The sequence below is a fragment of the Papaver somniferum genome, chromosome 9, assembly GCF_003573695.1.
Source record: "Papaver somniferum cultivar HN1 chromosome 9, ASM357369v1, whole genome shotgun sequence".
NCBI classification, from domain to species: Eukaryota; Viridiplantae; Streptophyta; class Magnoliopsida; order Ranunculales; family Papaveraceae; genus Papaver; species Papaver somniferum.
Genome location: NC_039366.1, coordinates 1,182,833 through 1,209,218, shown reverse-complemented (window position 1 = coordinate 1,209,218; position 26,386 = coordinate 1,182,833). Strand labels below are relative to the sequence as shown.

The window sequence follows — 26,386 nt, the reverse complement described above, 5'->3', positions numbered from 1 at the left end:
ATTTGAGCCATAAATTATATTTTTGAGTGTGTTTTTATCATGAGAATCTAAACCCCAACACTGGGACAACGGAGGAAGTAACTTTTCATGATTGTGGTAAATGAATTAATTATTTTATTGACTTTTTGCATAGATTTAATTGCTTTATGATTTCTATTAATTATTTGTTATTTTGTTAGATGTTGCATGCTTAGTTCTAAATACTTTAGATGCGTCATGCTTTTAACTTACAAATAATATTTTACGAAATCTATTTTTGGCAAAGAACTAAAGTCACAACTTCTTTTGTTTGAGCTATATTGTCTAGAGTCAATGACTGAACCATAACAATATGAAAAGTAGTGGAATCCCGCGTCTCAGCGTCTCTTCATCTTGGGAAAAATTGTGTACATATATTTCTCTTTATTTCCTTTATTAAGTCTTAAAACAAATTCTCAATAAATCTGAGTGAACGAATCATCTTACTACAAGATGAAGTTTCAGGTTTCAGGTTTTTTATTTTTGATTTGACCGATAGATATGAAAAACTCAGATCAAATCGACCAGCAAGGAAGAAGATGAAGTTTCAGGTTTTTTATTTTTTTGGGAAAAATCAGGTACCAAATTTTTGGCCGATGATAATTATAGATATTATTAGATCTACTATTGCTAATTATTAAAAAAAATGTAATTTACCTCTTTTTTCTGTTTCATTATTATTATCAATTAGTATGGTGTAACACCCCGAGTTTATTGTTCGAATATTTTTGTTTTGAATCCAACCCACATTAGTGATTAATTTTACGAAGTCCTAACCGTGTATTAGTAAAAAATGATACACATGTGTAGTTAAATAAATAAGTCGAGAAATAACTTCTCGTGCTAAATTTTTGTAACATTATAATCAATGGATATTTTTTTTGCAAGGGTATTGCTTGATTGAAATCACATGCGTTTTGGTATGTCAACTCTGAAATTTTAGATGTCAAAACTACACGCTCGAAATCAAAATATTATAGTCAACTTTGGATTAGGTTAGGTTTAGATTGTAGATGTGTAAGGTGAAATAATACATGACTTAGCTCTGAATGAATGTTAACACAAGAATACATTTTCCTATATATATAATGGAGAATGAAATTTTGACTGTATGACTTTGGCATAAAAGACTTGATAATTTGACTGATCAAAATGTCGAAAGAATGAGGTACGTGAAATTTGTTTCTACTATTTTGTATAGTTTCCGAAATAAGCTTGTCAAATTGTTGGAAACTGATAGTCGGTCAACATATGATTCACTATAAGTCCTCACTATTGAGACATTTATCGAAAACTAAATTTTTATTTTCGAAAACGATTCAGAAATCAAAATATATTGCTCACAGCTAAGCTTTCGGAAACTGGTTTTCTTGTTTTCGAAAACTGAAGGAAAAATCATATTTTAATGTTTGTTATTGAACTTTCTAAAACCAATTGGTATTCAGAAACTGATGCTTGAAACAAGATTACGGTAGTTTTCAGAAACCAGAAATTGGTTTCAAAAAGTCTAGACTTAAACATGACTTTCTAACATCATGCTTCGACAATTTCCTTCATCCCTCAAGGATGAATATTATACATTATTTCTAAAGTGATTTTTGGATATGTTAGAGATTCTACAATATATCGGTGTTGTAAATTTTGCTCATTGTTGATCTTTATGTTCGGATTTAGACACTACTTGAATCAAATGATATGTTACATAAAAAATCATAAGGAAATACCCATTCCAACTTTTAAATAATTATAGCAGCCGCAGATTATATGTATTCTATAGAGACTCGAAGATATTTATGGATTGGTTGATCCACGAGAAAATAACTGGTAAAGGTACCTTACTACCAAAACTAAATCGCGGGCTTACCCCTATAATAAGCTCAATATTTATACCATTTAGTTGAAACCGCCAGGTAAACAGATAAATTATCAAACATCATCACGAATTAGCGCTATTTTTTTGCATTCTTTAATAAAAACTCACAATCTGGATACAGACTATGATAAGGGGGATAATTTTTCTCCTTCGTATATTTCAATACAGAAATCATAATTGAGATGATGTTTGGTTTTTGTTAATTTTTATATGCTGAGCTTCTCAAGATGTGTAAGAACCTTGATACCCTCTGAGAGCGACGGAGACAAGAATTTTCGGCTGGGGGACAACTATGTAAAGTAAAAAATAATAGAACTGCAAAGATAGGCAGTAGTGAGGTGGGTATGTTATAAGCGGTGTTTTGGTTGTTTATGATGTGCGATAGAAGGAGGTTTCAAAAATCTATGGTTATTTGACAGTGAAGTAGAATACGATTGGATGTTTCAGGATTAGAACTGCATTGAGGGTATAGGTATAAAATGCATTCAGGATGGACATAATTTTAATTAACGCCCGATGTCGGGCGCAGTCTAAATTTGCGTTTGGTGTAGAGCGGAATATTTACAACCGCCTGATGGACAAACACAATCAAAAACTACGTCGTATGGGGCGCAATAAGAAACTACGCCGCATGGGGCGCAATTTATAAACTACGCTTGTCTGTCGAAAGTGCGCCCCACCACACACTTGTACCACATGTTGCGGCAGAATTTATAAACCCATTATCTCATCGTTTCTACTTCTTTTTTCGTTTCAGAGCTTCTTCTCTACCTTCCGGAAATTTCTTCTCTACTGATATGTTGAGTATCCAACAACAACAAAAAGAAAAAGAAAGATTAACTTTAATTTTGCCATGCGATGAGGTATGTGATCTCAATCTTTCTTTTATTTATTCACTTATTTATAGTGTTAATTCAATTTCACCAAAAAACGCCGGAGTGAGTGGCGTAATTGAAAGTTGCGCCCGTTTATTGGACGAATTTTAAAATTACGCCTGGTGAGACGGGACTATAAACTGCGCCTGGACGAGGCGCAACTTAAATGTTCGTCAAGTTTAATGTATTGAGTAGAGGAGAGAGATGAAGTCGTACAACTCTCTCCCACCCTAAAGAAATTTCTCTCAAAACCTCCTTTGACTAGTCAAATACCACTATTTTTCATCTAAACCACCTTATTTCCTTAAAAAACCGCCTTCTTCTTCTCTTAAACCACTTAATCTTTTCAACTTTCTTTCTTAGTATCTCTATCCTTCTTGGTAGATAGCTCAAATCCCCTAGTTCCTCAGTAGTAAATCGTTTCAAAACCCTTGGTCTCTTCATTTTATTTCTTCTCCCAATTTTTCTTGATGGTTTTTTAGATCTGTTCATTATTTTGGTTGACTGTGCTCTGAATAGTGATTATGAATTCACTTTTGTCTAGCAAATTTGATTTCAGTTATCTTCTTCAGTTTTCACATCTTTCTCCTCCATTTTTTTCGAGTCCTTCTCATTTCTCTTCTGTTTTCTCATGGAGGAAGAGTTGATGTGCCAGTTACTTAATCAATTGGAGCTCAATCTTAGTTCTCGAGAACCCATTGTCAATAATCTCCTTAAGATAAATGCTCTTTGTGATTAGGCAGAAAGATTTGTTTCCTCAATAAAATTGGTTCATGAAGTAGATAACTTTGTTGATGAAAGTCTGATTTCTCTTTCTACTTGTGTTGATGAACTTTCAGAGAGTTATAACAGTTTTCCGGTGACTGAAATTAATCCTATCTATAATCTTCATAAGACGGACTCGATTAATTTCAACGTTGTCGACGAGAAGGAAATAATTAAGGTGTCTAGTGATATTAAGATCTGGGTCTTAGGAGACAGTAGTTTGTTTGGATCTGAGGAAACATCCGGCTCCGGTGGTTCTACTGATTTGGTGATTTATAACAACTCCAATAAAGAGCTCAAAATTACTCTGGTTACTCATCTCTTAAGTCTGTCGACTTATGCTTCTGAGAATACGGAGGGTTACTGTGCTCCGGCTACTGGTGCAAATGAATACGATGACCTAATTCTCGGTGAAGTTAGCAGCGAGTATTGTCCAGTCAATACATGGTTTGTGCAGAATCAAAGGTTGAGTCAAGTCAAGGGTTGGTATAAGTCTTTGTTCGGAACTACTAATGATATTTATCTGTACGACGTGCCTAACGGAAGTACTCAAACAAGTTATTTTGTTAACCCCTTGCAGTACAATCTTTTAAGGACCCACCCTAACTCTCTCAGGCTTTTTGGCATCTCATCTGACAATACAGACACTTATGTTTGTTGTTTTCTTCTCTTGATCTCTAATGTGGCCTGGTCTTCTGCACAAAGGCTACCATTATTGAACTGTTATCTCTCTTTCATCCAACAATATTTTTTCCCAGCTCACGTCATTATCTGGTTTGCTGTTGCTTTTTTCATCTTATGGTACCTTCCTGTGTTATATTGTATGATAGTTATACTGTATCGAAATGGTAGCACTTATAGCAGTAAGGTCACGAGTTTTGTTTTCATAACTCTGAGACAAGTTCAGCGGGACCACTATTTATTTATGCTTGATGTTATGGAAAGGTTTTGTCATTCATTGGGGATAATATCGTTGAATCCTAGTTATATAGCTTATTCTTACGAGGTGGGTAATTTTTGCTGGATGGTTGGTAAATTTATATGTTCAAACATGAAACAGTCTCGTCTTGTTTCGTACTTGATTGAACCAGGTGATAAGGGTTCAAACACTCAACTTTCTGTGATAACCTACTTAGGTTTGATAACCCTTAGCCTAGCTCATCGCTGTGTTTACCTTTATGAGACTATTGAAAGAGAAAGAGATTGGCATTTATCTAGAATGCTTTCTCTAAATATAAGCTATCTAACATATCTGTATGGGGTGGACAAGTCAAATGATCTGAGCGATAATTACTGTAGAGGTGTTGGTTGCTCTCTGAAGATCGGTTCTATCCGTGAGAATGCCTATCGTGATTACCCTTATTGTTCTGACAAAAATAGGGTCATCAATAAGAAAATTAGACTTGATATCTACTTGTTCTATCGAGAGTGGAAGTTCTTTAGCAGTCTGGCTCTTAGAATGAATGAGGAAATTTGTATTATTATATTGGAGGGTGAAGTTGGTCTATGGTTTTCGCTTTCCGATTCCCTGTATAGATGCTTGGATGAAGCTTACTACTGGCTAGAAATGTCTCAGAGGTATAGATATTGTGTGCACTCCTGTGGGGATGATAAAGTAAATGAGCAACACGTTGAAGATTGTTGTGGCTTGGATCAAATTGTAAGGCAGTGACAAACACTTATGTGTACCTTCAGAGCTTGCCACAAGCTAAACATCATTAAGGTTAATACTTCAAGGCAGATCAAACTAGATTTATATCTGTTCTCTCGGGACTTGAATGGTTTATCTTCCGTTGCTATTTTAGAGTGCAATACTGACTGTTTGGCATCCTTTGAAGATAAGTCTGCTGGATGGGATCTCTTCTCCATGGGTGATTATAGTTCTACAAGAATCTGTAGTCAGTTTACACCTTTGGGAGTTTGGGCTAGAAATTCTTATATATGGCATGGGTATGAGGAGTTTTCTAGTACTAGGTACAGTTGGTCTGTTTGGATGTTTATATGGATTCTATTCTCATTCTGGCAGGATTTGGAGGGTCTTTTAGCTATGTACTTCCCCAACAATCAGTCTGGTATCTTAAACACTTGCTATTGTTTACAAGATTTCAGTTTGTACTTCTATTTGATATACCTCTATGTTAAACCTTTAAGCCATTTTACTCCTTCGGCGAGGGCTTGGGCAGTAAGTACATATATCTGTTACAAGTGTAAGATGCATTATGTTGATGGTCTCAAGGGGATTGCTTGGATGTGGATTGAGTATGTAATTGCAGTACTTCTTGGTGTATTTCTTAGCTACTTGTTTGGTGCTAATTGCAATGTTGTGGTTCTTTCTTCAACTTCTCCTGGGGCTGATTTTGTTGATGATGTTTATGTTCTTAGCTGCAATTCTTCGGATTTACAACATCATTATTATTATTATTATTATAAAATATGCCACTAAGGCTATATTGAAGAAAAAAGAGTTAATTACAAAGATTTGGCAGGGAGTCGAGCAACAAGTTGTGCTCCCACACCTTTTTGAATAATAATACCTAATCTATGGAAGAGAGAACTACCCAAGTTATTATTAACATCATGACTTGCCATACAGTTTTTCAAACAATTTACAAGGACGATAATGTCATCACCTAACTCACCTAAGGTTGAGAAGGCTAGAACCCCAAATTCATATCCATGAGTCAGACATAGACTGGCGTATTTGTTACGTTTGCGAGTAATAGCTGCTGATATTGCATGCCCTGGAGTGAAGGACCGATTCCCACCTTTAGAAAATGGTGAAACACCTGTCACATCGAAACATGTATCTTTGCCATTCTCCCAATTGAAGACCATAATATCTGCTGGTTTAAGGGGTGTGTTCGTGTTGGAGGTAAGTCCTAACGAAGCTTCCTTCCTGGCTGCCACTCCGGCTTTATAACAGAATTCCACAAAGAGGTATCGTACCATATCATGTCTGTATTTCAGGCCCACTTCGCTTGCACAATGGATTGCGTGATCACCAAAACGATCCATTTCGCGTTTACAACATGAGCATGTACTATTCTCCTCAAAAAGGGGGATACCCAGTCGGTATTGAAGCACTGATCTGAACTGACGTGGCCCGATGGACTGGTTAAGACCTTGAATTGGAATAGCTTTTAAATAATCCTGTGCGTGTGGTTTTTTTGTACACTGCCATAAGATTGAGTCCCTCATAGATAACGTGTAAGAAGTGCGTATATTCCTAGTGACTACTTCAAAATAATGACTCGCCAGTTGATGCATAGGCTGTGGGGTGAAATCGTTAATGTTAAAAGTAGCAGGGCATAAGTCACAGGTACTTACGTAATCATCTAGTGCTTCTTGGAAGTTTGGACTCGGGTCTGCCGTGCACTGAAGGATGGAGCTTTGGAGTTGTCTTGTTTGGAGGCATGATGCAATATAGCAATACTTGGTGGTATCATCCATGGTGTATATTCCCAAACCTCCATCAGCAAATGGTAGAGAAGCGATCCTCTGCTGTAATTGACCGAAACTTGGTCCATCTCCTGTTATTAGATGCTGCAGGAAACGGATAAGGTGCTGATCGAACTGAAGTCGTGAACGTTGTAGTACACTTGGTCTGGTTGTTCGCATCGTGAAATAAAGCTTTGAGACACCAGCACAGTTGCGTAAGAGTAAGAGCTCGCTTTATGGATCTTTAATCCTTTTAATGCAGTCCATTAGATGTGTAGTCTTATCAATCCTGGCTGAGATGATATCACTGCAGTATTGGTTGTTTGTACTTACATGTCCACCTAATAGTTTTACTTCATCAACAGGTCTTCCAACATCAGATGGGCACCATCTTCACAACATCTCGGGTCTGGTGTAGGCCAAAAAATTTCAGTCTTCCTAATGTTTAGGCATAATCCTCTTGCTGGACCACCTTTTTGTAAGATCTGCAGGCCTTTTGCAACTTCCAATGTGTCTCTGATTAGAGTGCCATCGTCTAGATACCACGCATGAAGATACAGCTTGCAAGTGGAAGATATTTTGGTTACAAGAGGCTGGAGCACCAGGGAGAAAAGCAATGGACCTATGGGATCTCCCTGTTGGACGCCTTGTGCAGAAAATAAGATGGATTCGTTGTAGTACAGTTTTGCTGGCTGTGCATAACAAAACTCGACCCATTTCGAGATGCTTGGACATCTGATACGCACCTCGTTGAGCATGACAGTTCTGTCGACAATGTTGAATGCATTAGTGAAGTCGATCAGTAACATTGTTGTGGTGTTTTCATCTCCTTTAAGCTCTAACAATCTGTTGACAGAATGTACGATGCCTTCACCTCCGCAGGGGATTCCTACCCCAAACTGGTGATTGCCTAGATAACCTGTCATGTCTTGGAGTACAGATGTTGCTACTAGTTTCGAGCATAATCTTCGCCAGATCATTCCAACAGCGATTGGCCGTAGACCACCACCAGGTTTGAGCAGAGGTGTCAGTGGTGCGCTGGCGATGTATTCTCCTAGAGTGGACGGGCATTTGCCAGCAAGCCATAGATTGATGACACCGGTAATGGACACAAGGAGTTCATCAGCCACTGCTGCTGCCGCTCCACTGGTTGCATCTAGTAAATGATGAGCTCGAAGTCCGTCTCGACCACATGAGGTGCCTTTTGGGAAACTTCTCAAAGCTTTAATCACTTCATGTACATTTACAGACACAGCATCTGCATTAGGATTGTCAGTTGGGATGATAGGGGCCCTTGCTTGTGGGTGTTTAAGCTATAGTTCGTGGAGAGTATCTGCATTGGATTCAGCAACCCCACTAGAAGATAGAATACGTATTGCAGCAGTGTAATGTCCTTGGCTCAGTTTCTTCATGCATGCTTCTGTGTTGGTTTTAGGCTTTTTCTTCTTTGCAGGCTTGCGTCTCTGCTGCAGCGTTTCTTGTTCTTTGATCTTATCTAGTAGGCGCTGAATAATAGAGATACACCCACCTGGTTGGCTCCATTCTGTCAGGGATTGATTGATAGCAGCAATTTGGAGTTTCTTACATGTTTCGGACCTTTCTTCAGTTGCATTGGTTGGCATGTACAAATTAAGTGTACAGATTGGAAGTAATAATAGTTGTAACCATGCCGATAGGTCGTGGTATTTGTTAAGAACTCTGTCTAATGCTGTCTTGAGAACCCTAGAAAAATGCAGTCTGCATGGTGGTGGAATGCATGATGTTGTGGTTATCCGCTTCTGGTAGACTAAGTTTAAAAGTTCTAGAGATAATTCATGTGTTTCGTCTGTTACAGGGGTTGTAGAAGAGGATGCTCCAATCTCTTCAGTTCCAGGGGATGCAGCCACAGGTTTAACAATCCCGTATATTAGAATATCATTGTTGGGTCTGGTAAGGATGTTTCCATTATGTGGACGGCATGGTCTTTTCCAAGATTGTATCTTCATGCATTCTCCACACAACCACATCTGTAACTGAACTAAAATTCGTTCCCATGCAATATAAACAGGTTCATGGATTCTGATACGTTCTTTCCAAAGAAGAATATTGCTTGAGGAGTGCCAGTGTAGATCACGAATGTGTCTTAGGATTGATGTCTTGGCATAACCTCTGCCATTAACGCCATCTTGGCATTCTTCGAAATTCTTGTAAGGGCAGTGAACCAGCATGTCATCAATATGTTCTTCGTAAGAGAAGGAGTGATCACTAATGGGGACATTATCTTCAGTTTCATAATCCTGTGGGCTAGGGTTTCTTCGTGTTCTAGGCATTACAGAAACTCACGTAACTGCCGTAACTGCTAAAAAGATGGCGGTGGTGAGTGCGATGGCAGTGAAGGGTATCCTGAACAACTGATGCAACAACAGATGGCAGTGGTGAGTACGATGAGGAAAGTGGAAGATGATACTAATTCAACAACAGTTATAGACACAGAACGTGAGTTACAGGAGATGCATAAAACTATGAAAACCTAGGGGATAATACTATAAAAAGATGCAGGGCAAGACGGTGATGAAGAAGGTATAAGATGGGTGAAGTTTGCTGATGATTGAAGGTATAAAAATGGAAAAAAGATTACTGCAGGTTTTCAATCGCCTATAGGAGATGGCTCTGCCATAACTCCTCGGAGGGCTTGAGAGCGGTATGTTGTGCGTCGTTTAATCTGTGGTGTGCAAGCTTTTGTTACCCTCAAGTCGGCGCGGCATTTACCTATCTTGATAGAATTATCGTGTGGTTTGGATTGTTCTCCTACAGTTGGTTTGTAGTGCTGACAATTTGTTCGGTCGTGGATGAAACCTCCTTAGTCCTTGATGATGTTCCCTCTTGTTTAGTAGCAATCTGGAACAGTAGTATCTATCTTTTTATTTCCCTTTACTGTCTTTTATTTTTCTTATGTTGTTTCTTGCCATTTGGCTTGCCTATCTGTACCAGTCTTGCTCTCCTGTTTGGCTGTCCCCAGCAGTTGAGATAGACTGTCTGCCTTTTTGAAGGCCTTTGCTTAAAAAAAAATGTTCATCTGTAACCAGACGCAAATTAAAATAACGTCCCATCAGTCGTACGTTAAAATCACGCTTCACGAAGACACAACTTGTATTTGCGCCCCACTCCCAAACGACAATTATTACTCCGCCCCATTCCAAACGCAAGTAATATTTGCGTCTCACGGTGGGCGTGGTTTTAAATTACACTCGACCAAAAACAAACTAAAGACCAAATATGATTTGTCATTTGGTTTTAGTCTAGTTTTTGATCTTTATTCCGTTCGATAGGGGTTGATTTCTGGACCAAATATTTAGTTTTGGTCGTCGAGTGTGGTTGCCCTAAACCATGCGTTGCTCTAAACCATGCATATAAAATAATCTGTCCATCAACAACTGAATCGAATAAAGAAATGTTAGCACACACGTGCTGCCCACAACTAAATGATGAAAGATTCTTAATTTAGTAGAATTCTTATTATTAATTATTTCACCTCTAAATTTTGCTTAAGAACCGGGAAAAAAACTTAATAATAGTAACGGACGGCCGTGGATTAATCTGGCTAATTTAATTTGCTACTAATTATAGTATTTGAATTTTTAAAACCCCCCTATTTTTTTACTTCCCATTTCTGATCTTCATTTTCCGCACGTCTTAAAGCTTATTCTCGTCATCATAATCATTCAAAAGCGCAAAGGAGGAGACAGCCAAACAAACCCATTTTCTCTCTTCTTCCTTCAGATCTATCAAATTTCAAGGTAATGCAATCTCAAAATTCATGATTTTTTTTTCATCAATTTCTTGTTAAATTTTGGTTCTAATTTGCTTGATTTTGATTAGAATTAGATGAATTTGATCAATTCATTGTGAGTTTAGTCATTTAAATCTATTTATATGTGTTGCAGCATTGATTATGTGATGATCATTGTCTTTGGTTTGATGAATTTTATGAGAATTGATGTTTTATTAAGGCAAAATTGGAAAAATCAATGTTGTGGTGTCATAGATCTTGAGATTGTGTTCTGAAAGAGGTAACGCGGGGCGGGGTTAGGATCTCAGCTCCTCGTTTACATTCCTCATAATGCACGGCCAGTGACATTTTTGGATGATTTTCTTGTTGTTTCCGTTTTTGAGTTTGGCTTATTCTATTGCAGCTCTTAAAAGATGGCAGATGCCGAGGATATTCAGCCCCTCGTCTGCGATAATGGAACTGGAATGGTTAAGGTACCAATTCATATAATCCTATAATCATTTTCATTTTATATTGCAATGGGTAGATGTATTGACATGCTGTTGTAAAATTTTGGATTGGATCTTTTAGGCAGGATTTGCTGGAGATGATGCACCAAGGGCTGTGTTCCCAAGTATTGTTGGTCGTCCCCGTCACACCGGTGTGATGGTGGGAATGGGTCAGAAAGATGCTTATGTTGGTGATGAGGCTCAATCCAAGCGTGGTATCTTAACTTTGAAATATCCAATTGAACATGGTATTGTTAGCAATTGGGATGATATGGAGAAGATTTGGCATCATACTTTTTACAATGAGCTTCGTGTTGCACCAGAAGAACACCCAGTTCTTCTAACTGAAGCACCTCTTAACCCGAAGGCTAATCGTGAAAAGATGACCCAAATCATGTTTGAGACCTTCAATGCTCCTGCTATGTATGTTGCTATCCAGGCCGTTCTTTCACTTTATGCCAGTGGTCGTACTACTGGTGAGCACCTGAAATTTTTTTATACCTCTGATTGTCACAGGTTTTTTGTTCTGACTCAAATGACTCGTCTGAATCTGACATGTTTGACTCCAACTTATTAGATCCAACTAAAAAATTATCAAATAGTAGAGTTACAGAAAACTTTTAGATCCAGTCAGATATGTGCTCAATGAGTCAGGTACAAAATGGTACATGACTCAAATAGCTTCGAGTCAAATTTATAAGCATCAGATTCAGAGAGTGACATCTAAACAAACAAGATGTCAGTTGATTGCTGAGCTTGTCCAGGTTTATGAGAATACGGCTTAACGGAATGGATTCTCTTAATTTGGTGTGCAGGTATTGTTATGGACTCTGGTGATGGTGTGAGCCACACAGTTCCCATCTATGAAGGTTATGCACTCCCACATGCTATCCTGCGTCTAGACCTGGCAGGTCGTGACCTCACTGATGCCTTAATGAAGATCCTGACCGAGCGTGGGTACTCTTTCACAACCACTGCCGAAAGGGAAATTGTCAGGGACGTGAAGGAGAAATTGGCTTACATTGCCTTGGACTATGAGCAGGAGTTGGAGACTTCCAAAGCCGGATCCTCCATTGAGAAGAGCTACGAGTTGCCTGATGGTCAGGTAATCACCATTGGATCTGAGCGTTTCAGATGCCCAGAAGTCCTTTTCCAACCATCAATGATTGGAATGGAAGCTGCTGGAATTCATGAGACTACCTACAACTCAATCATGAAGTGTGACGTCGATATTAGGAAGGATCTGTACGGCAATATTGTTCTCAGTGGTGGTACCACTATGTTCCCTGGTATTGCTGACAGGATGAGCAAGGAGATTACAGCCCTCGCCCCAAGCAGCATGAAGATTAAAGTGGTAGCTCCACCTGAGCGAAAGTACAGTGTCTGGATTGGAGGCTCCATCTTAGCATCTCTCAGCACTTTCCAGCAGGTTTGTTTCTTAACTTTCACAGCACACATGGTATTTCACTCGAAGCGAACATATGATGAATGGAGATTTCTGTTTTGTTAATGCAGATGTGGATTGCCAAGGCAGAATACGATGAATCTGGACCATCAATTGTGCACAGGAAGTGCTTCTAATCAACACAATTGAGAAAGGACAAATCATATTAACATCATGCAGATAAATGTGTATCGAAAAATCGTGGGCATCCATCTCTGCGTGCGAATTGAAGAGGTGAATGAAGAAGCGTACTTTATATTTATTTCCAAGAAGTGAAAATGCAGTTAGCTGTATATTGTTCTTCCGTTTTATCTTTCTTTCTTTCTTTCTACCTATATGTTGTTTGGTTTTGGTTTCAATTTATGTTGTTTTTTCGCGCTTTGAATCAACTGTTTTTGGACAATGACCATTAAAATTCCAATTCATTCATTATTTTTTTTTTCTTCTTAATCTTGTTTTCAAACTTTATGGAATTACATGTATGTGCATTCTCACTTTCCAGCATAAAATTGATGAATACTGCCTTTGTTCTTTGATTCTTTTTCCAGTTTAGTTCTGTCACTGTTTCTAAATTTACGTGTATGACGCTGCATTTCTTCTCAAGAACACCAATTAGGTGAATGAATAAATCTATGAAATTATAAAGTCCTGGGCTATTGTGCTGAATTAGGTGAATGAATAAATCTACGAATTATGGAGACGTTGCTTCTCCAAGTGAATCTACTGATACATAACTCCTGCTCCAAGAACAATTGAAATGCAATTCGTCACAATTGCTTCTAATCAATCAAAAAGACCTTTGCTCTGCTCACAAAATATGCACACCCGTGAGTATTATCAACTACTTGGAGCTCAGTTCCTTCCTCAACAAATCTAGTCTCTTTTATAAATTTACCACTTTGCAGCAGCTTTAGCAACAAAGTCCTAGCTAGTTCCCTAATGGCTTCTACTGCTGCAGCTAACTTTCAATCTGATAAGTTTCATGCATTGGCAAGCCCATTGCTTGAATTCTAAAAGTATTTAAAGCTTAGAAGAGCTTTTTGGGGCTCTAAAGTCTTGTGTCCCAGTGGCTGAGATATGGTAATCTTAATACCAAATTTCCGATGTCTCAACCTACAACTTGTAGGCAGCCATGGAAATACCACCATAGTCTTAAAGTTAATGCTAATTATTGGTATACAGTCCCATTTGCTGCCCGTTCTTTTCAATTATCAGCAGTATATTTTGTTGGATTTATACTGTTTCACTCCCACATTAAGCAGGTACGTATATGTCAGACTGACATTAATAATGGCAATATTCGATGCCCAAAACTATGGTGTCTGGATTCTGGAAGATGGGGGTAGGTGATGTTTAAACACAACATGTTGTGCCTCATTGATGCCTTTGGAATTGGGAAGCAAAATAATGAGAGGTTTTAGCCAGCCTTATAAGTTAAGAAGCATGAGAACCAAATTCAATGATTTTTCCATAGAGAGTGCGTCTCCTTCTGGACCCCTAGCATCATTCAGCCACCCTCATTTTTACTTGCCATTTACTTCTGGCTGCTGGGCCTTCTCATGCCTGTCTATTACTATTACTTTCTAACTCAAAATAATATTAAAGAATTCTCTTCAGGCGTAGATAACTTTTTGATGATGAAAACCAAGTAAAGTTCAGCAGTGTTGTAGTGAAAGATCCTTCCACTTATACGAAAAAGTAAGAATCCTAAGTTTAAACAAATTATCACGAAATCAAAAACACACAAAAGGTAATAAATATATTTGTGAGTAATTTATTAAGCAAACTCTAATTATTATGCTTCTTAAATCTTGATTATAATCATTCGACAACAATTGCTAATTTCGCGCCTGCAAAAAGGAATCCAAGTGAAAAATAATGGGTGATGGCCAAGTCTCGGCCTGGTTGCATCAACTATCCAACCATTTTCACACTATCACCTTGCCGAAAGGGCATTTACGTGCAACATAGTACACTGTTGTTTGCATCAGATTCCGTGCCTGATGAGGCAAAATTTCACCTGAAATGGTAGTTAAACAACTCCCAAGACAACCAATCTTCTTATTCAACAACAACTATTCTTAGTAGTAGATGGAAAGATTGAATGCGACCAAATCTAAAATGTATTAATCAACACAGTGTACGTTCTCCACCACTAAAAAGTGGTGTGTCCATATTAACTGGACATCATCTTCTCCACCATCATCAATATTCTAATCTCCAAGACTACACTACACATATATCACAACAAATGCATCACGACATATCTAGGGAAAATCCTTAGCGGCTAATGCATGATTGATTGATATGCATATCCTTACATTAGTTTCTTCTTGTACTACCCGAAATGATTCTAAAGGCGGAGCCAGGTACATATAGGGCTAGGATATTAGAAGCTGATGTGCTTCTATTTTTCTAGAAAAAATTTTGATTCACCAAAATTTAGTCTTTTTGGCTTCGAAATTACTCTAAGATATTGTTCCCAATTTACTTCTTATTTTAGTACTTCTAAAAATCGAAAAGTTACATCTTAAAACGTATCTGGATACCATCGTGAACACTTGAAAGTAGTTGTTGAACCGGCTTTCAAAGATTTCTTTTGAGAATTTATTTTCAAATTTTTCCTCAATTTAGAATTTTGTAGAAGATGTATAGTATACTATTGGAACTTAATAATTGTAGAATGTGGTTCTGCCTATATTTGTTTTCTCATTAGCCCACCACCATGTGCATGGCTGCAAGAGATTAAAAAGGGGAAAATTTGAATTCGTGTCCTGGTATATTGGGGTAGAACTGCGACAATTGTCCTCTGCATGTTTGCTAATCTAGAGATGCTTCTTAAGTTAACAATGACCTACTCTATATATATAATTCACAAAGTACGAATGTTCTTCTATGCTATATGACTCAGTTTTAGCCACGTTATGAAAAAGGAAAAATTATATTACATATCGGGGCCTAATGAGTCCTGCTCTTCCTGTACATGGTGGCCCTTGCTGCATGACGTGTCAATGGCGTATAAGTTGCCACTAAATACGAACACTAACACAAAAACGAAACGATTGTTTCAGTGATACTAACTGATAGTACTAATCAATGTTTGAGGTGTTAAATCTCAGCATAATCCATTATGCTTTTCTTTGGGCAGCTTTTGGTGGCCGAGCTAGGGAAGAGAATGAGCTGAAATATTTATTAAGAACTGTCATTCTCTGGAGTACTGAGGAGGACACATTTAAGTTTTTAGATGTTAACCAAATTCTCTGTAAGTGGGAAATGATTATTCGTGCTAGTTCACTGTTTCTTCACTGCCTTTCTAAATTGTCCACGGTGTTGCTAATTTGATAATAGCCGAAACTGCAATTCATGTCTTAAATATTAATTTTGTTTCTGAGTACTGTGCAAATTTGGTTATCATATTTTAGATATGAGTCATTAACATGGAAACAAGTGAAAAAAAATTTAACTTTCATATTTAATAAAATAATATGGTAAAGTCATTATACGATGATATCAGCGATCTTAATTCAAATTCGTAAAAACAAAATTCTTTATCGATCAAAATAAATAAATAAATACATCGGGAACGAAGTCATTCATCTAATATGATACCGATCTGTTAAGATTTTGGATCAATTGTCTATCACAATGAGTGGCTAACTACAAAAGATATCATCTAACGTGATACCTGATGTAATAATGATTTTTAAAGACAATTATCGATCACACAGTAAGTGTTCAACGGCTAAGTTGATCCGACACGATCATATATTTCGTGGAAAGGGTTAAAATTCGATTTGTGTTGGAATAAAATGTCTTTTTCCTTCTTTTTTTTATACCTACTAGTTACGCAGGATTATTTTGTTTCATATGACTCTTTTTTATGAATATGATATATAATCCAACTAATCAGAAATTATTTAGCAAAATGGTTGATCAGGTACTACTTGATTCTAATTTGTTACTGCTGCTCTGGTTATCGACACATGGTACACCGAAGAGGCGTAATCGCTAATAAATGTGGGGCCGAGCTTTTAATGTAGGACAATACTAAAAATACCAATTGGGCCCACTTGAAACCCAATCGTCAAATGGGCGAAAGATCCAACGCATCGAATCCCAGAACAAGCACTCTCCTCTGTGTTTTTTCCCCTTACCCCTATGTTTTTTGTTTTTTGTATAAAGAAATAAGGGAATTTTAAGAAAGTGCCACATTTTGTATTTCCGATATAAGAAAGTGACATCGTTTTTTTCAAAATATATAAAATGACACACACGTTAACTATTCCGTTAGGGCCCACTAAATCAGTCAATTATCATTGAAAAAGTCCAAAAGATGTGATATCATTACCAAATTGTCCTTCTCATGCATCTTGCTCAGAAAAAATTCCCGATCGCATAACCCTTCTTGTTTTTTTGTTTTTTTTTTCTGTGTATACAAACTTCCTCTCTTTATGTTCTTCCGTACATAAAAACCATCTTCTTATATATTTGGTCCGGTGGATGATATAGACGATTTAATTAAAAGATTGATTGAAGAGATAGACGGAAGAGGAGCAAGAATTATGGTTCTGGGTAAACAAACATGACCATCAGCAGTAAATCCTCTCAATTTGAGATTACGTTTCGTGCTAATTCATCTTTTTTATGTTTGTTTGAAGTTCATGAATTGGGTATTTGTAATTTTGTATACATCGATGATTTGTCGTTTTCATGAATTTTTAGAGTGAGTTTGGGAATGTTTGCTGTAGAAAAAGAATGGTAAACATGGGAAGGAGGAACAAATGAGTTTTTTGTTGATAAGAATACAAGACATGGGTTCAAATTCGTTTCAGATTCAGTTAAAGTTTAAACTCAAAAAATTTGTTCAAAGTTGATTTTGTTGCGGTGAAGTTAATTTTGTGAGATGAATGGCTTAGATTAATGATATTATATAGTTTGTGTATCTTTGGATTGTTCAGTCTCTATCCTATTCGATTTACAGGGAAGATTGGCTAAAAAGGAGTCTTAAGACATGAAAAAATCTATCTCTTGCTCGGCATCAGCGCGCATGCACATTTCCTGTTTGATAGAATTCCCCTTTCATTTCATATACGTATACTACCACACAGATTCAATGTTTGCCATAAGTTCACAACCAATCATATTATCAGTTCCTTAATAGTGTCAACTTTGATAGCCTTCAATCTAAATCTAACAGTAAATGGTGAGTATTGATTGGGGAAGAAGAAAAACACCAACCAAATTCGGCAATGACTCACATTACTAAGCTGAGTAGAAGAAGAACACCAACGGCAGGTAATAGACTTTGGGGGCTTAAATGTCTTTTAATAGGGGCCAGCCGAGCACTAACGGCAGTTACTGTTTTTACAAAAAAAAAAACAGGATGGAAAAAGTCAATATGGTGTCATTTTATAAATACTGAAAAAAAAAAAACGGTGGCACTTTATTAAACATTAAAATTCCAAAAAAAAAATAAAGAGATAAAGAGAAAAAAAGTTAATGAATTGATTGATTTTAAATTCTTCTTTTCGAAAAGTGGGATGAAATAAAATCTTCTTCATGCTCTCCAAGAATAATAACTACTACTCCTCCTTCTATTACTATAAGAAGAAAGAACCACCAGCAGCACTTATTTTACTGATCATCTTCCTCTTCTTATTCATTTTCCTAGGTCCTTCTCTGTTCTGCTCACATTCATTCATTCTTCTTCTTCATCATTTACATCCTCTGTCCTCTGCTTACATTCTTGATTTTCCTTCTTATTACTCTTCTTGTACTTAATTCTCTGTCAAAATTCTATTTTAACTCTGTTCTAAAACAAAATGTCATCATCTACACCATCATCCGTCTTGGATTTATCAAATTCTGATTTGTTTTCACCACAGAAAGATACATCAGAGTTTTTTCTAATACCCAAATTCTTAACCAAATCATTACCAATTCATTCAGAAGAACAACCAATTCAAGTTAAAGAAGAAGAAGGAGAAGAGTTTTTGAGGAAGGATACAGATAAATTGGAATCTTCATCATCGTCGATGAGAGGAAATGATGAAGTTGATGAAACTGATGATGGATTTAGAACTCCAGAAAAGAAAATTATACCAGTGGAAAAGAAATGTCCAGCAGCACCAATCAAACCTAAACCACCAGTACCATTCTTATCAAGAAAAAGAAAAACAGCTAATGTTAAATTCTTATTTGAGTTTGATTTGGCGAAAGAAATTCAAGAAAGTTTATTGCATCAAGTTCATCAGCAGCAGCATCTTCCCAATCAAGAGTTTTCTAGGATTATCAAAAAAGTGAGAACTGTTTAATTGCCAATCTTAATCAATTCATTTATGAATCATGATGATCATGATCATCATTTAATGTAGGAATCAACTTCTTACATTAGATCATTTCATGTATGATTTTTCACTATCTCTATATATATATACATTGTTAATTTTTAACCATTCTTGTATTATTATTTCCATGCGAGAAGTTATTAATTTTTACACCCTGCCGGATTAGGCCAACGGTGTCAACTAATTTTCTCAGGGGACTAGAACAATACTAGTATATTGGCGGGTAATTAACTTATTAAGATCTGATCTATTGGCGGGTAACAACTAAGATCTGATCTGTAAATGTAAAGAAACAACAAGAAAGCACAAAAAGAAGAAGGATATAAGCCCATAGGGATGGGGAATTAGATCAAAGTAGAAAAAGAGAGGGGAATAAAGTTATGCATGGAACCATATAGTGACAGTCTCTTGTATTACAACCACCACTACTTTTGTAATCGAGGTGGTTGTTTGTTTGTTTTGTTAGTAAAGATTCTGCTGACAGTTATATAGATCCTCCTCTCTTGTGCTCACATTCTTCACTACTTTAATTTTTATTGTTTATCATTAATATTTTACTTGGATTTATCAATGATCATCATGATTCATGAGCTGACACATCAGATTTCATGTATGGTTTTTTCACTGTCTCTCTCTATATAATTTACACCATTCTTGTTTGATTTCTGTGAGAATTTATTTATTATATTCCCGACTGGATTAGGCCAATGGTATCCACTGATTTCTGAGGGGAATATCGGAAAAATGTAATACTATTAGGGGTGTGTTTTTCCTTCATTGCATTTGGATTCCATTATCCATGGGTTTATGATTATGAATACTAGTATTTGCGGGTTAACTATGATCTGATCTATTGGCGGGTAACAACTAAGACCTGATCTGTAAATGTAAAGAAACAATTAACAAGAAAGCGCAAAAAGAAGAAGCTAGGAGGATATAGGTATGGGGAAAGATCAAAGTAGAAAAAGAGAGAGGGAATAAAAGTTATATGCATGGAAGCATATGGCGAGAGTACTATGCTACTTTCAACCAATCCTTCAATTCTTCTAGCTATCACAAGATTCATAACTACTTTTGTAAACAAGGTGGTTGTTTTGTTAGTTGAAAAGAGAAAAAGAGAGAGAGTTAGTACTTTCATGAAGATTCTCGTGACACAGACAGTTAGCTGCTGCTCCTACCTAAGCTTCTTAACGTTCAGTCGGCACTCAAAGGAATATGGAATTTATTCAGAGCTAGCTACAGCTACATCATAAATCATTGTTATGCACGGTAATTATTTTAAAAATCCTATCAGAATAGACTTGGCATTGTATTTTATTCATTGTCAATTGATACCGAGTCATATATGTCTACCACTCTACCGTCTTAAGGACTTTGGGCAAAACTATGATATCTTCCATCTCGTGGAAAACATGCTATTGCAGTGTTTGGACTTATAAAATACTAGCCAGTAAAATGGCAAAAATGATATGAGTTCAACATGAGCCTAATAATTTCTTAGAAATGAACGGGCAGAAAGGAAACAATACATCCCATAAGAAAAAAACAAACGTTATCCTTTTAGATAATAATGAAAATGATACATAAGTCTGCAAATGAGGCAGGGAATGCTTTATGATCATGTTCCGTCTTGGAATCATGTTGTTTGGCAACACACACCAACCGAAAGGCTGATTGATCAGTTTGTCCCTAGCTATCTTATGACTAACTAATCTTTATTAAATTCATCCCAGTTTAGCAGATATTCATCATTAATAATTTATTAAGATTAAAAAGAAAGGAAAAGGATTATATATATATATATACTATACTGTATAAGTTTTGGAGAGAAAACATAACTCGTAAAACTTTGGCATAATAATTTTGATTAGAAATTAATTAATTGTACATTGTAAGTTAAAGAGGTGTATAAAATAACAGAAAAAGAGTACAAAAGAAAGAATAATCAAAGTATAATTATAGGGATTATTTTGCAAAAGAAAGATCTAATCTCATTATTTATTGTAGACTTTATAAAGGTGAAACATTTGTATAGACTAATGTATTAGGTATCAATTTTTTTTTTTTACCAAAACCACGTACTTTTGTAATCAAGGCTCTAACTTGTTGTGATTTTTACATTTATAAAAGAAAGATCTGGTTCTAAGGAATAAAGACTAAGTACTTCTCATGTTTCATTAAGATAATATTAGAGAGAGCAATTTCCTCAACAAAGTAGTAAACTTATATATATAAATCAACTGTTTTGTTTGTTCATTTCGCAATAGATATGTAAGATAAACAAATTAACTTGTAATGATGTATGATCACTTGCCAAATCCAAGAAGCTTATTGTTGTGACCCAAATATTTGGGTCGAAAAATTCATTTGCGCGGCCGAGTATTTTAATAACATCGTAAAGAGTAAAATTATTGTGAAATCTAAGATTGGATTTCATGTTTTCTTGGCATAATTTGTGCTTGACTATCAAAAATTTTTCAAATGAAATTTGTTTCAAGTGTTATTAGAAAGACAAACATCCTCTAGAATTTTCAGCAAAGTAATGAACAAACAAATAAACAAGAAAGACATTCTCTAAGGGGAAAAGCAACATTGTTTATAGAATAATATTTTGGGTGTTTTCATTTCATCTTTTTCATTGGAAAATGAGAATTTAAGGTAATGCTGGATTGGATATGGTTCTTCTTCATTGCATCTTTTTGTTGCTTCTCATGAAAGGCTAGCTAGTAACTTATTATTAGAATGCCTTGACAGGCCTTCTTTATCCTTTGTAGATATTGCTTGCTTTTCTTCAACGGAAGAGTTGGTATCATATTCTTCATTTTAATAATGCTAATCATCCACAGTTATAATCTTACCAAGTAAAACCTAATCATATTTGGTTTAGCTGTTGTTTTTTCTTACTCCAAGAAAATTTTCATGGAATTTAAAATTAAAAAAAAAATACATATAAATTGGTTGACTTTGTATTCTCCATAGTCCAAATTCATTGCTCAATGGATATTATGATGGGTTAGTTCATGGTGGGCCATATCTGGTCAGGAGTGACGTCTTGTGGGCCCAGTTGAAATCCTTGTATTGAAGTGTGCTGAGTGAGAACTGAGAAGTAAAGTTAGAACCGATCGGAGAAACTCTCCGATATCAAAACCTTTCGGAGACGTGGCATGTATCCGGTGAACCGATTTTCTTGAATAACTCAGGCAGACATCTCTCATTAAAAAAAAAAGAAAAAAAAGAGACCATCTCTCGGTGGACTAAGCACTTTAGTGCAAATTGAAGGCTAACTACAGGGCAAAAGGGGTATGAATATGCTATAGCTGCCTAATCTTGAGACCTGTAATTGTAGCTGCATCCGGATGGGCTTCAGGGCTACTACTCGCATGTGAAGCTCATTGACATAGAGGGAGATGCCAGGAACACTACCTACTTCTTAAATTACAGAGATGAAAACATTAAATGGTCATCACGAGTGGTCTCCGAGCATATATTACACCAGGTTACTAGATGCATAGCTTGGTATGTTTATCAAGGTTTTTAGACACATTGGCAAAGATTGCTAAAACACCCACTACCTATGTATGCGGAAAATGAACCTTCTTGAACTAAACTACATATACTTGGATGAGTTTTTCTAAACCATACAGCTCCGGGATTGAATTTTTACCTCTTTTATATGAAAATGAATCTCATCATCAAAGGAACCTTCAAAATAGCTCAAGTACAATAAATTACATGAATTAGATGAACTCGCTAGTTCCACATTTGTCATTAAAAATAAATAAAAGAAAACTGAAGGTCTAACTTTTCTGTAAAACCTACAGGATCTGATCTGATTCAAATTAACAAGAAATTTGGCGAGACATGATTAAGGTGGTACAGACACGTGAATAGACTAAATTAACGTGAATAGTTTATATTCAACGAGTACTGAGAATTCACTAATCTTACTTTGCAGCTGGATATCGACTGGACTCACTGGAGGCAGGTGTCTCACTGAAATTTTCAGAGGAATGGAGGAAGAATAACCCATCTTCGAGGATATTTTGGCCTTCCCTCCTTGCCATCAAATAACTGCAGCAGAAAAGAGAAAATGTTGGAAAGTAAAAATCAGCTTAACTTACACAAGAGTACGGATTATGGGATTGTATCCATTATCTACTGAAATCATGAAAATCAAACTCCATGTTCCATTAACAAAGTTGTAAACGGGAGATCAAATAAGCTAGCACAACCTTTCATAATTGGTTTTCCGATAAAAATAAAAAAAACTACAAACCCGATATTATTATCACCAAACTTAGGTGAGCAGAATGAAGTTCAAGATTCAGGTTTCCTAGGAAAGCAGATAATGTGTTTCCACATCGGAAAGGGCTTCTTTGGATTTTTAAAATATATTAAACCATGGTCTTTTCACAAATCTATTTGGACAACTAAAGTCAGGTGAAGAAGTTTTCAGTAGAACACGATAAAGAAGGTACAATATGTTCCATACCCTTCTCAGACGTCGGTGCTTTGCAAGTGCCCAGTTAGACATGATGGAAGCAGCGACCACAAGGAATACATAACCTGCAACAGTCTGTGTTGCAATGTTGAAACCCAGCCACTGGTAGATCTCAGTTGTGTAATTTGCACAAGTCACTATGTTGAACAAAAATCCATATGGGATTTGGTATCCTCCATTACCGCTGGGGCTTCGAAGATTCCTTAGTAAGAGATGGCAGTATAAGTTAGAAACTTGACAAATTATACCAAACCCAAAGCCTATCTTCATTTGGAGGTCGCTGACTGGGGTGTAAAGTGGGTGATTCACATAGTATGCTATGAAGGCACCAAATGACCAATAGTATGCGCAGTTCCTAAAGACATTCGAAATGGGAGAAGTTGCATGGCTAAATCTGTGAATGAAGAATGTTTCCATAATACGTTTGAAGTAGTGGAAACACCAGTAATACATGGCGTAGGTCTGGACTGGGCGAATTACACGCTCCTCTTTGTAGCCTAAGAACTTGTACACTGGTAAGTAGTAAAAGAGAGGATAGATAACTAGAGGGCCGACGTATTCCCAGAAGAAAAGTATTTGGTATGAAACCTGTGGACCAAGATCCTTGAACACCACTGTCAGGTTATCCTTCTTAGCATCACAGTAATCACATAAACTCGTCTTGGAGTTGAGGACAGTAGGTTTGTCCTTGGATCCAGGATTGAGGGGCAGAGTGAGACGTTGTCTCGAAGGATAGTACTTTTTTGCTGTCCAGTACAAAAAAATAAAAGCGGAATCAATGTCCAAATCCTCAAAATGAAGATGCAATTTCTCTACAGAACAGAAATATGCTACACAAAAAACATTCTGAACAAAATAACTGCTATGGAAAATTAAACACAATTAGCTATCGTTCAAACTTCAACAGGTAAGTGGAAGTGTATATGCTGATCGATTATGTGCAGGACACTGGCATTATAGAGGAATTCTGCTAAATCACAATACTATATAGCATTTTGATGTAATATGGAGTAATTTGTGAGTTTTTCTCATTCAAAGTAACTAAGATAAATGTGTAGAATACTTAGTACGGTGTGTTGAAACACTCAATCGAAACTTAAAACAAGAACAAAGTTAAATGAGTAGAGCTAAATACAGAGCTGAGCTAACAAACATGTACAAATTGGAGTTGATTTCCTATTAACCCTTTCCTACTACTCAATTTTTACTCCCACAATCAAATGAAAGATGACCTTCAAAAAACAACCAACTCATGTTCCATTTACACACTTTCTTACTTCTTTTTGCTACTACCCAACCACATATTTCACCACCAAGGCCCGAAGATTCCTTTTAGTTCTTCGCATAGGAATCTTTTTCACACGCATTATACCAACAAGCACACAACATTACAGGAACACAATGCAACCTAGCTATTTGCTTCCCACGCCAAAATAATCAAACAAATCAAGGAGCATAAGAGATTCAATAACACATGGTCTTTACAATTCAGTACTAATCAATAACCTTATCAAAAATCCACGCTTTCACCACTGTACATTCACACAGATGGAGGCATTAGGCATATTAGCGATATTGCACAATCGGCTACATATACAATGGTCGAAACAAATTACTTCCAACTAATTTGAGTGAAAAAAAGACAAAAGACGAAAACATTGTTGATAACGTCGGGTAATTTACACAAACAACTGATACACAATTACTTGATTTCCTAAAGTACAAGCATGAAATGAAGTTATGTTTTCAGGTTTGTGAAACTTACTTCTAGCATGAATAGCTTCCTGTAGATCACTCACAGTAGCCTGCAGAACACAAAACATTCACAAAACTGAGAAATCCCCAAAATCACATTCAACAAAACTGAGAAATCCCCAAAATCTATAATCTCAATTACAGATCTATAAATACAAATTCAAGAGCAACCCACAATATTTAGACAATAAAATACCAAAATAATCAATGAAAATGGGAAAAGGATCAAATCTGGATATCGAATAAATGAAATCAGAACCAAACCCATCCACCTAAACTAAAATTTGAGCTGGAAAAAAAGAATGTTTACCGAATCATTGAGTTGAATTCCACCCTTGATGATTTCTCTACCACTTCGAGAAACCACAGTGACCTTCATATTTCTCCACACAAATTGAATCTCAATCCAATCTCTCTTTTTTGTTTTAGAGACAATGGAGAAAATGGGTAGTTAGTTTATTGATTAAATTGCCTAACCCTAGTTTGAATTTGATTTGTCGAGCTGTAAAGAATTGAGATTTGAATGACAGTTCTTATTTATTTGACCAGTACATAGTTTCTCTGTCCAGGGGTTTTAATGGTGAGTAGTTGGAAGGTAGGAGAACCAACGATACCGGTGGAAACCTATTTCGAGGCATATTAGATTTTTTTGAAACATACTAGATAATAATGTTAAAATAGGGTCACTAAATAAAAAACAACATCATCCCTCATCCACCATTTTTGATAATGGCATAACTACCCTTATATAATTAGTATAAATAATTATGATTAAAGTTGATTAAGTATGAATTTTAAGGATTGATTAAACATTAAATTATTAGTGGTGAATTATTAGAAAAATCAAATTTATGTGAGAGAGTTGGGATTTTTGAGAGGAAGAAGAAGAAGTGAAGAAAAAAAGCTTGGGTTTTGACTTTTGAGATTTTAGTGATTAGAAGTGACCAAAATGTGTGATTCAAATCAGAGGTAAACTTCTATCGAGGTTTAATTTCCTTTTATAAGTTGAATCTGCCAAAAAATTGAATTTTTAAAACCCAGATCTGCTGACCAGATGAACAGTTCGGCTCAAAAGTTATCAGCCGAACTTCACTCAGAAACTGAATCATCCAC

General features: G+C 36.3%; 2 protein-coding genes across 2 annotated transcripts; one reads left to right on the top strand and one right to left on the bottom strand.

Annotated features, from left to right (window-relative positions):
* The first annotated feature begins 10,593 nt into the window (after window positions 1-10,593).
* On the top strand, window positions 10,594-13,206 carry LOC113310878 (actin-like). Its single transcript, XM_026559695.1, has 5 exons — window positions 10,594-10,745; window positions 11,142-11,211; window positions 11,309-11,702; window positions 12,042-12,655; window positions 12,742-13,206. The coding sequence occupies exons 2-5, from the start codon at window positions 11,152-11,154 to the stop codon at window positions 12,805-12,807; spliced, it is 1,134 nt and encodes a 377-aa protein (XP_026415480.1). The 5' UTR covers window positions 10,594-10,745; window positions 11,142-11,151; the 3' UTR covers window positions 12,808-13,206.
* Window positions 13,207-22,666: 9,460 nt separating this feature from the next.
* On the bottom strand, window positions 22,667-25,893 carry LOC113313744 (very-long-chain enoyl-CoA reductase-like). The gene is made up of 4 exons (XM_026562538.1): window positions 25,584-25,893; window positions 25,284-25,323; window positions 23,510-24,264; window positions 22,667-23,088 (listed from the first exon to the last, which is right to left on the bottom strand). Exons 1-4 carry the CDS (start codon window positions 25,650-25,652, stop codon window positions 23,020-23,022), a joined length of 933 nt encoding a protein of 310 aa, XP_026418323.1. The 5' UTR covers window positions 25,653-25,893; the 3' UTR covers window positions 22,667-23,019.
* Between the last annotated feature and the right edge of the window lie 493 nt (window positions 25,894-26,386).

Excerpts from the sequence above, each read along its gene's own strand:
- LOC113310878 (XM_026559695.1), top strand. The coding sequence starts at position 11,152 with ATGGCAGATGCCGAGGATATTCAGCCCCTCGTCTGCGATAATGGAACT. Across the intron at positions 11,212-11,308 it reads ATGGAACTGGAATGGTTAAG|GCAGGATTTGCTGGAGATGA; the intron begins GTACCAATTCAT and ends TGGATCTTTTAG. Across the intron at positions 12,656-12,741 it reads CTCTCAGCACTTTCCAGCAG|ATGTGGATTGCCAAGGCAGA; the intron begins GTTTGTTTCTTA and ends TTGTTAATGCAG.
- LOC113313744 (XM_026562538.1), bottom strand. The coding sequence starts at position 25,652 with ATGAAGGTCACTGTGGTTTCTCGAAGTGGTAGAGAAATCATCAAGGGT. Across the intron at positions 24,265-25,283 it reads GGAAGCTATTCATGCTAGAA|CAAAAAAGTACTATCCTTCG; the intron begins GTAAGTTTCACA and ends TGTACTGGACAG. Across the intron at positions 23,089-23,509 it reads AGCACCGACGTCTGAGAAGG|TTATTTGATGGCAAGGAGGG; the intron begins GTATGGAACATA and ends TTTCTGCTGCAG.